This window comes from Babylonia areolata, chromosome 21, assembly GCF_041734735.1.
Source record: "Babylonia areolata isolate BAREFJ2019XMU chromosome 21, ASM4173473v1, whole genome shotgun sequence".
Classification (NCBI taxonomy): Eukaryota; Metazoa; Mollusca; class Gastropoda; order Neogastropoda; family Buccinidae; genus Babylonia; species Babylonia areolata.
The window spans coordinates 38,134,073-38,151,611 of NC_134896.1; the positions used below are offsets into that span (position 1 = coordinate 38,134,073).

Genomic DNA, 17,539 nt, shown 5'->3' on the forward strand with positions numbered 1-17,539 from the left:
GAACATCTTTAAATACTAATTCCACAGAACCTGTAAGAACAGCAGCAAAACAGAACATATGAAAGGAAGAGATGATAGAAAGAAAAGGACAAACCTAGAAACAAAGAGAGCAACAGAAAAAGAGGAAAATCCTGGCAGACAATTTTCAGAATATGGGGACACTATTCATACCCCAATGGGCAAGACCAAGGAACTATGTACCTTGGAGAGGACAGGGTTGTAGAGCTGTCGACGGGCAGGCATCTCCTGCACAGGCTTGGTGCCCATGATGAGGAGGGAGGAGCTGCTGGAGAAAGGGGACTCTCGGTACAACTCAGCAGCAAGGGCGCTCCAGTATTCCAGACAGATCTTGAAGATCTCAACTTCATCTACCTCCGAGATCAGGATCAGATAATGCAGGGCCTGAACACATTGCACAATACATGACAGTGTCAGTTACATGATTCACTTTCAAGCTGTCAAAGTGTGTGGACTGATCCATCTTTGCTACAGCACTAATTTGAAAAAATTAGAAAAAAAAAGAAAAGGAAATTCACATACACTTGATGGGTTACAGACTTCAGGAACAAAGGCATAATGCATATCACTTTATCTGTACCATATATACAAGGAATGATATCAACAACAGAATACATACAGGCCCATTCCACACTGATTCTCTTCTACTCCTGTTAAAAATGAGCTCACATTTATCCTCATCACTTTTTAAGCCCAGCCCCATAAGGCAAGGTGAAAGACTTACAGTCATGAGCAGAGGGTGGAGGTCAATCTTCTTTTCCACCAGCTGGGCATGTTCCTTGAGGAAGCTGCACTGGAAAAGGCTGAGGTTCTGGATGAAGTTCTGCTCATCATCTGACCCCCTGGCATATGCTTCTCGGATGTTGGTTTCCACTGACAGCATCTGTAACCCAGTCAAATTCACTCACTGGCAGCAGTACACATGACTAAGGGAAAGAAAATACCCTCGTCTTAAAATTTTCAGGGGTGATCCATGTTTTTTTCGAACAGATGAAGCAATGAAATCACATTCACACACAGTCCACAGCACACTCCTCTCTCCAGCCACCCAGCATGCCATGAATGTAGTGTGAAACTAACATGGACTTACAGTTTTCAGCTGATTCATAGTGAGGGTAAAGAGCTGTAGGAACTGTTCATCGTAGATCGTGGTGGCTTGAACACCCGCTGCAATGACACACACACACATAATTTATCACTGACACAGTACTGTTCAAACTGCAATGACAGACACACGCACACCATAATTTATCACTGACACTAACAGTACTACTCAAACACAATACAAACAAATTTGATGACATCTACACATCAACATATCATTCGCTGTCAACAAAACATTGACCAATTCTTGATATTTCCCATTCTCTTGCTATATGTTTATACAAGGTGAACATTTACTGACATAGCACAGCCATAAAATTTTTGTTTTGTTTAATTTGTATAATTATCTTCACACTGCATCAGAAAAAGCCAGCTGAAAACAACCAGCTACTTCTTTCTCATCCCAGGCTCCTTTATATCTGGTAGACCAAATGCATATTTCCCCATTTCAGTAAACCAAAACACACTCGACTATTTCTGTCAGATTTACCTGCTTCTGTCAAACCATACGCACTCACCTATTTCTGTCAAACACTTCATCGTGACGTTGCGGAACATAGGCACGTTCAGAAACTGCAAAAAGAACCAGGCACAGATTAATATGATCTGGAATTATTACTAACAGCAGATTCTATCCTACTTTGTCTATACCATGAAACTTGCACACCAAGTGTTACAGCAAATCATTTCCTCCCATCCCCTGGTCTTTGACAATGAATTTTTTAGGCTAATAAATACTTAATTCACAGAAATACAAACTTACATGGATAAAAATTACTGTGAATCAATATCATAACCAGTAGTGACAATTAGTGAAACTGTGCATGTCAATAGCATTGTTGCATCATACTGAAGTTATCTACTACCAATTTTTAGCAACCTTTTTACTGTGCATTGAGGACATCCATTTACCTTATAGATGAGCGTAGTGATCAGCTTTGTTTCAAAGATGTAACCAAGAGGGATCCAGTTGAGGAAGCGCAGAAGAGTCTCCAGTGTTGCCCCTACCAGTGGAGCATTTTGGGAATTGTCCTGAAACCATGGCAAAATAAGGGGCTCAGTGAAATTAGCAAACAGCATGGAGTGACACTAGACACCCTCAACTTTACTTCGATCGATGCACCACTGACAACAAACAGAACATAATTATTAATATACCTAGTATCATAAAACTTCTAACAGAACAAGACACTTCTATCAAAATGGGGATTTCCAACAGAACAAGGTATCACAAGCTTCACAACACTGATCTAAAAATGCCACGGGCACAACTCACCATTACAAACTGACAGAGCTGGAAGATCTGGGAAAACTCGCTGCACATAGTGTCTTTTAGGTGCTTAGCTTTGGCCTGAGTCATCTGACCGCTGGAGAAGTCAAACACTTCCTCACTGAAAACAAACAGACCATTTCGCTTTAAGAAGCCAACAGTAAAATACACTCTTCTGAAGTATGCAAAATGGTTGCCAGAGAGAGAGAGAGAGAGAGAGAGAGGGAGAGGGAAAGATGGATGTTCCATTGCTTTGCATGACAGATGCCTAAACAACATTTATGTATATGGTCTTTAACGAATGACAAAAATGAAATAAAATAGTCTTGGGAACAAAAAGGGGAAAACGATAATGAACAAAACTAGGATATGTTACAAAAACACAAATTCACACACACCATTATTTGTGCACACCCATTCACACACTAAATGTAATACACACACACAACCAGACATGAGCCCCTGTCTGCCATCAAGTGTGAAAATGACCAAAGAAGAGAAGAAGGAAGAATGCATATTGGTGAAAAGAAGAGGACACTCAGAAGAAACAACCATTTGAGGTAGCAGAGAAAGAAGATGAAAATGAATATCATGATGGAATATAAACCACAAAAAAGTCGAACAAGCTGCAGATCCAAAGAAGGTAAAGTCTGGAATAAAAATACCAAAGGCAACTTGAAGGACAGAAGACAATGATAGAAAACAAGAAACAGACAAGAATGAACACAGCCAAATACATAAAACACTGCAGACACAACAAAATGAGAATGGATTCAGTATACTGTATAGTCTAGTCATCCCTGATGACAAAAATGTCTGACTGATTTCCCTTAAAAAGGAAAAAAAGAAAAGAAAAAAAAAAAAAGAGTGGTTTTGTTCCGAACAAATTCCTCCAAGGCAAAAGCACTGCAGTGTACACCGAAAAAAAGTACTGGTAACTTGCTTCCATGGTACACTTAGAATAAAACAACAGAAAACCTGTGACATGAAGAATGCATAGCACACTGGGAAATAAGCACTCGTGGCATGTAGAGTGCAGGGTACAATGGGAAACAAGCACCCATGACATCAGTACATAGTACACTGGAAAATAAGCACTCATGGCATTAAGAGTGTATAGTACACTGGAAAACAAGCACGCATGACATGAAGAATGGATAGTACACTGGGAAACAAGCAGTCATGGCATAAAAGAGTACAGTACATGGAGACAAACACTCATGAAACAGAGAGTGCAAAGGAGACAGGGAAACAAGCACTCATGACATGCGGAGTTAAGAGTACACTGGGAAACATGCACTCATGACCAAGGAGTACATAGTACACTGGAAAACAAGCACTCATGACATGAAGAATGGATAGTACACTTGGAAACAAGCAGTCATAGCATAAAAAGAGTACAACACATGGAGAACAAGCAGTCGTGAAATGAAAAGTGTACAGTATATTGAAAAAGAAGCACTCAGTTAAGAACAATGCCTAGTCCACTGGAAAACAACCAGAACACAGGATTATTTCAAACACACAGAAACAAACAAACAAACAAAAAATTTAGCCCCCCCCCCCCTTTTTTTTTTTTTTTAAATGTGTGAACAAATTCATGCATTAGCACATATGAATAAAAGTACAGCTGAAGTTGACACCAGAGAGCTGGTCTTTTAATATGGTACCTGAGCAATTTGAGGATGATCATGTTGTTCTGACAGAGGGATTCATTGGTCTTGCTGGCTCCAACAATGTCACTGATAAATGTGGGCCAATTCCTTGGCCACTCGTATTTCAAAATCTGGAAAAAATAAAACATCCAATAACAGTCATCAGAAACATGGCTTATATATTAACAATACTTTCTCATTCTAACACCCACACAACTTTTTACCCTCTCCGCCCCCTCCAGTTCACTGATCCGACTTACAATGCTGAATACACACAGGACACAAAGTAACCATACACATTGGACATAGAATGACTATATACACTGAACATTTGGTGACACGAGATATTGGTCAGCAATAATATGACATATTCATTGACGAGAATAAATGATAGATAAATAGCAAACCTGTACAAGGATCATGTTGAGCTTGCCCACATAGACTTTCTCCTTCTCTAACAATGCTGCATCCGACGAGGTTTTGATGATGAGGCCAACAATGTACTTCTTTATACCTGAAACAGATAAATGCAAAAGGAATTTTATAAATACCTGAAATACTAAAGTCATAAATGTGTTTGCTACAACTTGATTGCTAACTGTGATATTTCATCTTGGAAAGTACTGGAATATTTTATCTAATTTTCAAACAATTCCTCGTAACATTTATTACTTATATCCAGGCGTACCAATGTTATGTCTTTATGATCAGTCTCCTTGAATTATGTATTAAAGTTTATGATGGTGTAGCAGTCAAGCAGTCAGATCGATGGATTTACTATCTAAGGGTCTCAAGTTCAAATCCTCATATAAAGTGGTGCTTGTTGGGTTAACAACGGAAATAACTTTTTTTCTGACCAAAGGTCTGGGTGAAAACCTTGAAGTGTTCTCAAGTTTCTGCATTTCCATGTCATCTTTCTCACTACAATTTTCTCCTGACCTGCATCTGGATAACTGTGATGCCCCCACAACCCCAGACTCAAAAAGAAAATAGAGACAATAATAAGTGAATCTCATTGGGAATTAAGGTTACTTCACTGGCTGATGCCTGCAAAAACTGACTTACTTTGCAATATCAACAATGCCTGCAAAAACTGGCTCACTTTGCAATATTAACAATCATTACTGATAGTGATACTGACTTCTTTAAAACTGAATAAACTATAGCTGATTTTCACACATGTGGAGCTCTGGTTGCATCAAACTGATTTGACCACTACCTTTCAATTCCATTATGTGTTATGTACTGCCTTATATACTTAAAAAAAAAAGAAGGTTTATTGTTTCTTTTTAAACTGACAACATGATGCAGAAGATGAAGCAAACAGCAACAGTCTGGGTGACCCACCTTCACACTGTGTTCGTGGCAAAACTTTCCATCGAGTCTTGATGACATTTTCTAAGATCTGTAATGCGTAGTACTTGGTCTGTTGGTTGCTGGAAAACTCCAAAATAGTGTCCACTCTAGTCCATGCATCAGGATGTTCCTTGAGACGAGTCAATACTTCTTGGGCTACTCTTTGCTGTACAGAAACACACACACACAGACCTTGATTAGTTTAAAAATAATAACTGTGTACTGTAAGAAGTAAACTGATCTATTATAAAATTTAAATCAACAGAAGCAATCGTTCACTTAAGTAAATCTAAACAGACACATTTAGCATGAAAAAAGTATTAACCTAAAAAAATACTGTCCTGAATTTACACGAAAGGAGAAGATCGCCACATGCTTTTGCTTCATTTGCCATCTTGAATTTTGACATTTGACCCAGCAAGTGCTCGCCAATTTTTCCTGCAATATGACCTCAAATGACTCTTCTCGGAAAACCAAGCCTTCGATAGCTCTGATGAAGAGACCTGGGCGCTACAGGATGCCATGTCTGACAGTGATACAGACAAAGACCCTAGTATATCCCTTCATGGATTCCAGACCATAGCAGACGATGCCATGCGTAAGTGTTTCATTTTCATCATTTGACTTCAGCTAACTAAAAACATCACAGTTGTGATTACACAAATGATGAAAACTGGTCACTGGAAAATAATTTTCGGCTTATTTCTTATGTGTCTTATTGATCATTTGACAGTCAATAACATATTTAAACATATAATTCTGCTTCAACATATCACATGCTGGATAGATCTAGAATTGTAGCAGACTGACCCAGTTTCAGCTTGCAGAGGAGCAAGTGCTTCGCTCTGAGAATTCAAGACAAACTAAGCAACAGGAATGAACTGTACTGATGCTGCGTTGGACATAATCATGTGTGTCCATGATTTATGCATTTTTCATATGACAGTCTGTGTGTGCGTGTGCTTTTTTCTCTTGCATACAAGGTGTATGAAAGTTGTAAGTATGTAACATTTGTGTGTGTGTGTGTGTTTGTGTGTGTGTGTGAGCGCGCGCGCGCGCACGCACATGCACGTCTGCATGCGTTATTTTTGGGTGCACTTTTCTATGAGCTGAAAAAAAAAAATGTGATTTTTGCTTTTTGTTACAGGAATGCAGGTTACAACATGGAAGATCCAGGATCACCTAACCCTCTCCGCCTTTTGAACATGGAGTCTACATGGTGGATGTCAAAACAAGGGCTGACATCAACCAATATCTGCAGCCAGTGGACATACTTTGTATGCAATGTGAAGACAACAGAACTTTCATTTTTCAGCAACTCATATGGTGAATAGATCCGGCTTTGTTCATCATAAATCAAAAGTTCTGGGAAAGTTTAGAAAAATCAGTGTAAGACAGCTACTACTACAGAACTAGTTAAAGACAATGAAAACATGGGTTGGGTGGACAAAAGTTATCAGTTTATCAACTGATACAATGCATTACACAAAACAAACAAATGGTGGACAACTTTTTTTTACCCTCCATTTCATTGACATTGCATGAGTAAATGCTTTTATTCTATTTCAAAATTTTAGAAAAAAAAAAAAAATTCACCCAGGCATTTCAGAATTACATGATAGATATGGTAAAAAAATAAATAAAATAAAATAAAAGAGTGAGAGAGAGAGAGAGAGAGAGAGAGAGAGAGAGAGAGAGAGAGAGAAAATTGTATAAAAAATGTTATGCAGAGATCAAGAAAGAATACTGAAAAAACAATGTGATGTGTGTTACCTGTGGAAACCACATGTGCTTTGTGGATAGCAGGAGCTGCCTTCGGAGTTTTCATGAAGGTAAGATCAAGCATGTATATGTGTGGGACTCAAATGCAAGGATGGTAGGGCAGTGGCGGGGTCTGTTTTTTGCTTGTTTGTTTGTTTGTTTGTTTGTTGTTCTTCTACCAGTAAGTGATGAATTCTGAAACAAGTATACTCAATTTGTTATTACCAATAAAGTTACGACAGGGGAAAGCCAGAATGGAAGAGTGATGACTTCTGAAAAAAACTATGTATAGGTTTGTTTGTCCCATACATTTCTTTCATAGTTTCTTCCTCAGGATGTTTTCTGTACATTCAGGATCGACATATTAAAAAAAAGAGATAGATTTTTAAAAACAAATTGGCTTCTTTTTGACATTCTCTTCATAACCCATGTGTATCCAAAGAACAAAAACAACTGTTTCCACTGTTAAAATAGGTCAATCGTTCAGGTGGGAGTGGTCTATTTTTAGTAACAATGTCAAGAGATATATCGTTAAAAAAACTGAAACTGTATTTTGTGAAAAATCTTTATTTTTGTATCCTTTGAATGCTACATTTGTGTTTACTTTGTAAATTATTCTTTTTTTTTCTGCAAAACAGGAAGTCTGTTGTGGTGTAGATAACTTATGATGTTATGTGATTTGTAGTAACCAATCAGGAAATATAGTTAGGTTTTTATTCATAGCACTGAATGTGTAGTTTCTGACACAGTACTGTAAAGGTTGTTTCAAATGAAAGAAAAATGATCGCTTTCTAAATGAAAGTAAAAATTGTTACCTTGAACCCATTATCTTAAGACTGCTCAGTGAGAACGTGAAAAATACTGAAAATGCTCATTTTTTTAATTTTTAGCAACAGAGGTCAAAGGTCATCAAAATGATCATGCTCTACAAGCATGTTAAAAAATATCATATTTTGAAAGTTTGTTTCATTTGGATGACAATGAAACATAACACATCAAGTTTGGTCCTTAAATGCACATTTTAGAAGCATCTCCATGATCTTGGAGTGGAGTGACGGCCAAGAGGTAATGCGTCTGCCTAGAAAGTGAGAGAAGCTGAGCACACTGGTTTGAATCACGGCTCAGCTGCCAATATTTTCTCCCCCTCAACTAGACTGAGTGGTGGTCTGGACGCTAGTCATTTGGATGAGACGATAAACCGAGGTCCCGTGTGCAGAATGCACTTAGCGCATGTAAAAGAACCCATGGCAAAAGGGTTGTTCCTGGCAAACTTCTGTAGAAAAACCCACTTTGAAAGGAAAAACAAATAAAACTGCACGCAGGAAAAAATATTAAAAAATGGATGGCGCTGTAGTGTAGTGATGCGCTTTCCCTGGGGAGATCAGCCCGAATTTCACACAAAGAAATCTGTTGTGACAAAATGAGAAATACAAATTACAATACAATCTTAAGATTGCTGCATAGATACTGCTTTAAAAAAAAAAGTGTGAAAAACTCCAAAACTGTTGACAGTAAATATTTTGGTTTTCCTATTGTGCATACGATGACACCTCATGGTTTGGTTGTAGCAACAGGCTTGCGGAGCTATCAACTGAAGAAATGGAGGACTTCAAATGTTTGCTATTTTTGTCTATATCTATCGCCTCTGGCATTGCCATTGCTGAAAAAACACTAAAGACGGGTAACTGACATAACCAACATATAAAAACAAGAGAGGCAAGACCTTCAAGACTCACTTCTGATACACAATTTATCCAGTTAATAATAAAAAAAAGTACTCTGCATTTAAAAATATAAAGTTAATGGGTGAGGTGTGTGTGTGTGTGTGTGTGTGTGTGTGTGTGTTTAGGATGGAAAGGATGTTAGCAGGTTTGAACCCAGCACATTTAGTTCATGAATAAGTACACTCACTTACAGTGCTATTGTGGGCCTACCAATGACGTTAAAAAAATTATCTACACATATGTTTTTGTTTTGTGTCATAAACTGATTACGGTACTTTAGGTGATAACACCATTTCAATCATATTATTTTGGAATATCTTGATTTTTTAAGAAATTTTTTATAGTATGCGGTAAAGGACCCCAGGCAAAATACATCAAGTAACCATCTTATTTAGATATGCGTATTCAATATACTAGCAGAAACTACAATGCTGTCCATTCAATTTCTCTTTCATGTTCATTCCAGTTAATTCAGTATCCACAATAAAATATTCACATGGAGTAAATATGCGGATGGTGTCATTACTGTCACTGTATGTGTTCTGTCCAGAATACTAATATATATGTATTTCTTTCTTTTAACTGCGAACAAAAAACAACAAAAACAAAAACAAAAAAAACTGAGGTCAGACCATCTTCAAACCTGACCATATTTTGAAATTTTTTGTATTCGGATCCTGAATGAAATAAACCGTTGGCGATCCGGAACTACTGCTTAATCTAGAAAACTTTCAATCTATTATTGGTATGACTGTGAAGATATCTTTCCCTACCATGTGTAATCCAAATTTGGTATGGGCAGACAAAGTTTTTCAAAAGAAAATGACAATGTTCAACTTTACCATGAACACAGGTTCATATACAGACAGTGAGACACACACACACACACAACCATGAACCCAACACCCGGTTATTACATAGACTCACACTGTTTACACAGGTGAGTCAAAAAGAAAAGAAAAAAAAGGGAGTAATTTCAAGAGTTATTACCTGCTCTCCTTCAGCTGTATACATGGAAGTCACCACACTGTCTAAGAGCTGAATATCCAACTTCTGATTGAAATCCAAAAGTTTTGCTGCTTGTTCAGCCATGCTCGCCATCTTCACTCACACATCCAACACTCGCACACTGGCTTTTACTTGTAATCTGTCCACACTCTGATCTGAAAACACAAACATTTCAGATCATGATCAGTTATATTTGGAAATTTCCAATGAAAATCAGGAAATGGACAAAAAAGGAGTATTATCAAATAGTCTTTTTCTTAAGAAAATAAAATAGAAAAGAAAACTGAAAAGAGATGGATAACAAGTCAAGAGAAGTGACTGAAAAGAAGTGCAACATAAAACATCATTTGATTAAATGTGATGTTTCAAATTCATCTCATTACACTGGGCTGATACTGATACCATTGACAGTAATCTCCCCACAGAGATTTCATTTTCTATAAACAAATCAAAAGAAGAAATATCAAAGAAGCATTCCTAACTGCAAACAAAACTAGTAGCAAGTGTAAAATCTTCACATCAAATAATCATATTCATAATGTATGGCATCCACATAAGAAAAAACATTCTTTTAACTGATTTAAGTTACTGGATTTCCGATCTATATAACCTCTTCCCACTACATTCAAGATGTACTTACAATAGCTTCAACAATTACATATTAACAAGAATTATTTTTCAATGATTCACTGATGGTGACATTGACAATGGTGACTAAATACCAAGCGTAACATCGTAAATTCGTATGACAATGCAATGCAAACCAGAAGTGTTAATTCAATCAAAAACATTTTTACACAGGACACATTGACCCACTTAAGTCTCTACTAATACAATCAATTCTTTCAGTAAGCCATTTAATTAAACACAAATACAAACAAACCAAAAAGCTATGAGCAGAGCATCACACTTGGTGGGAAATAAAAAAACCAACATGCTCGACCGCGTGGCTTTGTGGAGGTAAATTTAATTTGAAACGAAGCACTCAGTTACGTTAGTGTCACTACTTGCAACATTTTAATGACACCTTTGTGCATACTACCATCATGTCGACAGCTATGTAATACAGTAAGTTAAAGAAATCGAACCTTACGAAGAAGCAACAACCAATGTCATTCAAAATCTGGAGCAGCTCGATCTGGCTGATACTGCCCAATCACAGACATGTGGTTCTTTACGCTGTCAAGTCATGGACTTCCGTTGTTTATATTCGCTTCAACATGGCGGCGCCCTACAAGACGTGACTAAAACATAACAATGTATTTTTCTAACACTGTAAGGCTTATAATACAACAACTTCTGAGGCTATAATACGGGTATGTTCATTTTCTTACCGACAACTATCGGATCGTCGACGGCTGACGTATTTCTGAAGAAAACACCCAAACTTACAAACCGGTTGAAACTGGTAAGCGTTCGCCATGTCCGCAATTTTTCGGTAATGTTCGGAAAGTGTGAAAAAGTATGGAACGTGCGAAAGCTTTTGCATTTTTCTTGTTACAATAGCATAATTCACAAAATAAAATGTTTTGGTAACAAGCTATATAAAAAATAATACATTTTAATACATGTACAGTACATATTAAACTCCGCGGACAGTCGGCATTTTCCACAACACAGAAAGACTCATGTCCATTGGTCAATGTATTTTTAACTGAGCCGTGCCATTTTAGTTAATTTATTTAGTTAACACGTTATGACATATTGTCTTTTAGTTTGTTTTCAACTTAAACATGCACGTTTTATACGCTAACTCTTATCTAGTCATATGTTTCCTTTTGCGTTGATGATTTCTGGAATGTATAACCACTGGAAAATTTTTAGACTGCATCCAATGAAAACCTTCGACACTTTGACTCATTTCTGACTGTAGTGGAAGCCCGTTGCCAAAAATAGTATAATCACATTCACCTTTCGGGGTTGAAAATATCAACAGAGACATGCTCATGGTATGGTTTCTGGAATTATGGACGTCCATCTGAGTTGATATTTATTAACGTCATATCTATTATGATGACACGAGTAAAGAAATGAAATATAATTATGTCAATCGAGCTGCCAGCTGATGCAATGAGAAAATGAGACGATAGAAAGAAGTCCAGGTGAGCCGTGATGTGGACCAAGCAGTCAGCTCTTTTTTTTTCTTTTTGGAGGTCGAACCAACTGCACCAACGATGGACTTTACTATGATTTCTATGTTCAGTATAATAATCTTTCATTGTGTAGACAAAAACTCAGAATTTATGTTATACTGCTCTCTCACCCTCTCACTCTCCAGCTCTCTGTCTCTGGCCCAAACGTTTCCCTAGTTACATATACGAGTATATCATATATGTTGACCCATTATTGCTATGTGTAATTCTGTCAGTATACTGGTCTTTGTAATTCACCGTACCCAGTTATCTGATTATATTATACTCATTTCATACTATATATAAATATATGAATGTTTTTCTACTCATGTTTCTTCCCAATGCAACAACACCCTTTCATTGAACAGTGTTTGATAGAAGCAATGGAGGCTATCAACTTAAGAAATGAAGGACAGCAGATTGAAATCCACGATGTTCCGCATGGTGCGATGCACCTTTCATGTATAATCATTTTTGATAAACAGTAGAAAATTAATGAGCGGACATATATTACACAGATGTTGAAGACGTAATGACTTTTTGTTGCCTGACGGTTTTGGGGTGAAACACTCATAATGAATTCACAAATTATACAACTACAATCTGTAAGCTTCACCTGGTGCTGTCTAGGGGTGGAGGGGAGGGTGGGGGGTGGGGGGGGGGGGGGGGGGGGAGTGTGCTCATCATGCACCAGTTGCAGTCAACCAAACAAGAGCATGATAATGAATAATGTTTATACTATGTACAAGAAGTTTATACTTGAAAACAAAAAGCTCATGCTTTTTTGATATTTTTTATTTTATTATTTTTACAAGTCATATCCTGTTGATTGATGAGACAATGAAAGTGGTATGATCAAACACAAATCCGAAATCATTCTTGATGTTCTGATCACAATACACACAAAAATCTTACCTGTGCCTTTTTCCTTCTGTGTAAGAACAATTTCAACACATGTGGGGTTCACAAACACAGGGACAGAAGAGACAAAGTGTGGAGGTTGCACATGTTTGTTTCTTTTGTCCATGCTGATTGCCTTTGGCATAGCTCACATTTGGGATGAAAGAAGCGCATGCTCAAGATCCAAGATGGCCATGGAACTCTCCTCTCTCTCTCTCTCTCTCTCTCTCACACACACACACACACACACACACATACACACACAGAGACCTAGTTAATATAAAGGGGAAATAAGAAGACTGGCTGATTGTTAGCTGCCATGACAATGTCTTGGTATGCAGTCACAGAATCAGAATTCCAGGATGCCAGGCATTGTTATTCCATTCTGCTTTGTAGTGCTAACATTGATTATTGTTTGGTATGCTGTTACTACGTACTACTACTACTATTACTACTACTACTACTTTATGTTACATGACCCAACATCGACTTGCCGATGACTCTGTTGTCCCTGTGCAGGGTGGTTATTTTCCTGTTGTTGAAAAATTTCTCTGTATTACATGTCTCTGGAGACATACAATGGAAGGCCTTCAATAGTTGTCTGATTGTACAAAATTAACCCCTTAAGTGCCCCATGATGTATATTATATGTCTGCACATGTTATATATGTCAGCGTTATTTCAGGAATTTTCACAGTTCTATTGTAAAGTTGATGTGTCCCAATAGCTACCAGTCAGAAAACTTTATAATTATATGTCCACTTATTCGTGAGGAGCAACAGCCAATCACACTTTATATGATAATTTCTGGGTGTTATTGTCAATACCCCCCTCACAGTGCTTTCAAAGTGGCGGACAATGAACCACAACCTTACCCTGCTGGCTTGAGACAGCAGTGTGTTACCAAAAAAAAATTGAGATTTTTTCATTCAAGTTGTTGCATAAGCTTTATAAGTCAATGACGATGATGAACTGTGTGCTAGGTGTGGCAAAATCTTGTGAAAGTTACAGTGATGATTTGCAGAGAGGAGAGAGGGTGGGTGTAGTTGAAGAGCCAGATGTTGTCAGAAAAGGAGAGAAAGCTGAACAGGAGGTCCAGTATAATTCTGTGGCTAATAATAATGATGATAATTCATAATTTTTCTATGGCGCGATATCCAGCACCAATGCTGCTCAAAGCGCCTTACATCATCCAGTTGACTGTAAACATGCCTTAAAAAATATATCAACTGCTCTCTGACAATGGAAAACATCCAGTGTGTTCATATGAATTAAAAAGCACATTTCAGACATGAATCAGATTATAAAAGCTATGAAGTAAATAAGGTTTAGATTTTTTTTTAACGTATTTCATAGAACACACACACACACACACACACAAATGTCCCTCCCTCACAGACACGCTCATACACAAACACAATCACACACGCACACACACACACACACACACACACACATTTTCTGACATTAAATATCAACTGTACTAAAAACAGAATTGCATAAGTATTCTGTTTGGATATACTGATATGTCTACACACTTACACACGTGTACAAGAGCACTGTACCCTCACAAACGCACACACACACACACTCACTTGGAACAAAAATGCTTATGGAAAAGGTAAGTTTTCAGATCTGACTTCGGGGAATGTAGATTAGAGGCATTTCTGAGAGAAGAAGGTAGAGAATTCCACACTTGGGGAATCTGAGCTCTGAAAGACCTATTTCCATCGCATTTCAGATTAGTCCTTGGGACTTTAAGCAGCTTTTCATAACTGGATCTTAATGTTCTCTGCGGTTCATAAGTTTACAGTACAGAGGAGAGATACAGTGGAAGAGACTGGCTGACTTAGAGATGACCTTAAATACAAACCATCCACTTATTCAGAGCAGGGAGGGAGGGAGAGAGTGATAAAGGGGTGAACAGTATCGTGCAAGGTGTGAATTGCATGTGAGGTGTAAATTGCGTGTACAGCATGGTTTTAGAAAAGCACGTCCACATTGATCAGACAGTTATCATCTGGAAGTGAGCTTGTGAATAGTACCCACCCGCCTCCCCCTGCACTGTGAAAAAAACTGGGTCACTGTTAACCTCTTTGATACTGTTTGAAAGTGACCATGAAGTGAGTGTGTGTGGCACAGCAGGAGTTGCAATTGAAGGAGATGAAAACAGTCATTGTGTTAAATGAACTTGTAAATATCAAAATTTGATAATCTGTTCATTTTCCTTTCAGAAAAGTTTGGGTAATGTATACTTCTGGCAGTAGTTTGTGTGCAGTAATTTTTTGTTCATTATTACCCTCTGCAACCTAAAACTGGCATAAATAGGACGCACAAAAAAAAAAAAAATGCCTGGTGCTGAAGAGGTTAAATGATGTGCGATTTCTTTTCAGAGGGTTGACAATTGCCTCTGTTGTGTAAACACTGCAGTTAACCTAACGCTACTTCCATGTAACTGGTTCCAATCAAAGATTACTGATGAATACAAAGGATTTTCTGTTTTCCTCCATTCTGCTGACAACCCCCCCCCCCCCCCCCCCCCAACAAACACTGGAAGCCAAGCTTATATTTTGGTTCTTTGCTCACATTTTCAGTTTATTGCTACAGATCTCCTGCATAAGCAGTAAAAAATTGTCCCCCTTCTTCTATTCGGTAGATGGACACCCCAGTCTATTAAAAAAGAAAAAAAAAAAGAGAGAAAAAAAAACAAAAACGTCCTACTGATAAAGCTGTTTACTTCCACTGCTAAATTGCGTTTTACAGGAAAGTTGTCTGTGTTTTTGCCAACATAACTAAGTTTATGCAGATACATAACAGATATAGATATCATATAGATACAGTGCTGATGTCACACAGCTCATGATAAACATCTATGTACAGTATGTATGTATGTACAGTACTGATGTAACACAGCTCATGACATATGTACATTGCTGATGGCACACAACTTGACGTATATGTACAGTGCTGATGTCACACAGGTCATGACAGATGTACATTGCTGGTGTCACACAACTCATGACATATATGCACACTACTGATGTCACACAGCTTATGACATAGATGCACAGTATGGATGATGTCACATAGGTCACAGCCTATGACATCTCTAAAAGAAAGAAACAGCATTTCTTTGGATGAGAGGAATGGTGTTTCTCTGGAAAAGTGAATGGTGTGAGAAGATAGGAAATGAAATATTGACATGGTAAATGGAAATGATGGTGTATGTGATCTAGAAGAGAGGAATCAGTTTTCGGAGAAAAAATGAAGTAATAATGTTTTACTGGATGAAGGAGTGATGTTTCAGTGAATTACCATTGCACACTCACTTGAGAAAGTGCACTTCACACGTAAACTCATAATGTAAATCTGAAGATGATCCTGTCATTGGAGGGGAAAGGGCTGACAATAGATGAGAAAAATAACAAGTGATGTTTCAGTGAATTACCATTGCACACTCACTCAAGAAAGTACACTTAACCTCTGTAAACTGGTTATGTAAATCTGAAGACCACCCTGTCATTGGAGTAGAAAGAGTTGACAATAGATGAAAAGAATAACAAGACATGAACTTTTCACATCATAAATTTTGGTCTGGTGTGATGTTGCAGACTTGTGGTGACAAGTGAACATTGTGAGCAGACCCACAAACCGGGAGAGCATATCTGGCTGGCTGTGAAAGGCATTCTGCGTGCGGCAGCCATGAATGACCTGCTGGCCCTGGAGCCTGAGGAGAACATTCAGGACGGTGCTTTCCACCTGTCCACTGCTCTCAAGAGGGATGTCAAGGGTGAGGGCATGCTGGGTGGCGACATGGCTCCAGTGACCAGCGAGGCTGACTCAGGGCCTGTGGTGTCCGTGGGGGGAACTGCTTTGAGCGGTGGGGGCAGCACTGCGGGGCAGATGATGCAGGTACAAAGCGTACATCTTGTTCACTTGGTAAAATTGTAGATCATATGTTTCGTCAGTCAGCTTTTTTTTAAACGGATGGTGTATTCTTTGTTTCATCTCTTATTTTGAATGAATACATGCTTTCCTTCAGTATTGGGACGCGGGACTTTCATGTTTCAAAATCAGTACTTGGCTTCATCCGAAACATTGTTTGCCAATAGTTGACACTGACTGTGACGTTGTCTGACATCAAAGGGTTAACGCAGGGCCTCATTTTGATGGTGCATCATTGATGCTGAATTTCTTCCATTTGTGTTTATATGTATTCTTTGCATACCACCGGTTGGAGGAGCACATTTATGTTGTTCTTCATTGTGTGTACTTTGAGTGCTCCATGACTGTTTGCCCTCTTACTGTCAGCTGCAGGAGTTGTTCTCCTGACGAGTCTGAACCTCTGTAGCATTTGCAGTTTTTTCATGTTTTCTACCAGGGTGAGGCTTTTTAGAAAGTAATTGTTTTTGTTGTTGTTTTTTAGAAGTAAAGGAAAATCAGGTACTTCTGTTTTGGTGTTCATTATTGATGAGCCAGATCTGATGTTACAAGTATTTCATGTGTGACCACACCCCTCATTGTGCTGTGTGTTGTGACAGACAAGCGTGACCACACCCCTCACTGTGCTGTGTGTTGTGACAGACAAGCATGACCACGCCCCTCACTGTG

The 17,539-nt window shown here is 38.2% G+C and overlaps 2 protein-coding genes across 6 annotated transcripts in view; one reads left to right on the forward strand and one right to left on the reverse strand.

Moving 5' to 3' along the window:
• The window catches only part of LOC143296447 (exportin-1-like), a 24,613-nt gene extending 13,289 nt beyond the window's left edge, over positions 1-11,324 (reverse strand). Inside the window, exons 1-11 of one of the 2 annotated variants that reach the window (XM_076608378.1) lie at positions 11,231-11,324; positions 9,879-10,051; positions 5,395-5,569; positions 4,455-4,561; positions 4,063-4,178; positions 2,399-2,513; positions 2,035-2,154; positions 1,641-1,695; positions 1,109-1,185; positions 743-901; positions 202-402 (exon numbers count right to left, since the gene is read on the reverse strand). In XM_076608378.1, the coding sequence (XP_076464493.1) occupies positions 202-402; positions 743-901; positions 1,109-1,185; positions 1,641-1,695; positions 2,035-2,154; positions 2,399-2,513; positions 4,063-4,178; positions 4,455-4,561; positions 5,395-5,569; positions 9,879-9,989 (1,236 nt within the window). In that variant the 5' untranslated portion in view covers positions 9,990-10,051; positions 11,231-11,324. Of the gene's footprint in view, positions 1-201; positions 403-742; positions 902-1,108; positions 1,186-1,640; positions 1,696-2,034; positions 2,155-2,398; positions 2,514-4,062; positions 4,179-4,454; positions 4,562-5,394; positions 5,570-9,878; positions 10,052-10,984; positions 11,117-11,230 lie in introns of those variants that run through there. The other variant, XM_076608379.1, reaches the window with a different exon arrangement.
• The window catches only part of LOC143296448 (uncharacterized), a 22,802-nt gene continuing 16,451 nt past the window's right edge, over positions 11,189-17,539 (forward strand). For 2 of the 4 annotated variants that reach the window (XM_076608380.1, XM_076608384.1), the window contains exons 1-2: positions 11,818-11,998; positions 16,540-16,840. In XM_076608380.1, coding sequence (XP_076464495.1) covers positions 16,631-16,840 — 210 coding nt within the window. In that variant the 5' untranslated portion in view covers positions 11,818-11,998; positions 16,540-16,630. Of the gene's footprint in view, positions 11,305-11,804; positions 11,999-16,539; positions 16,841-17,539 lie in introns of those variants that run through there. The other 2 variants (XM_076608381.1, XM_076608383.1) reach the window with 2 other exon arrangements.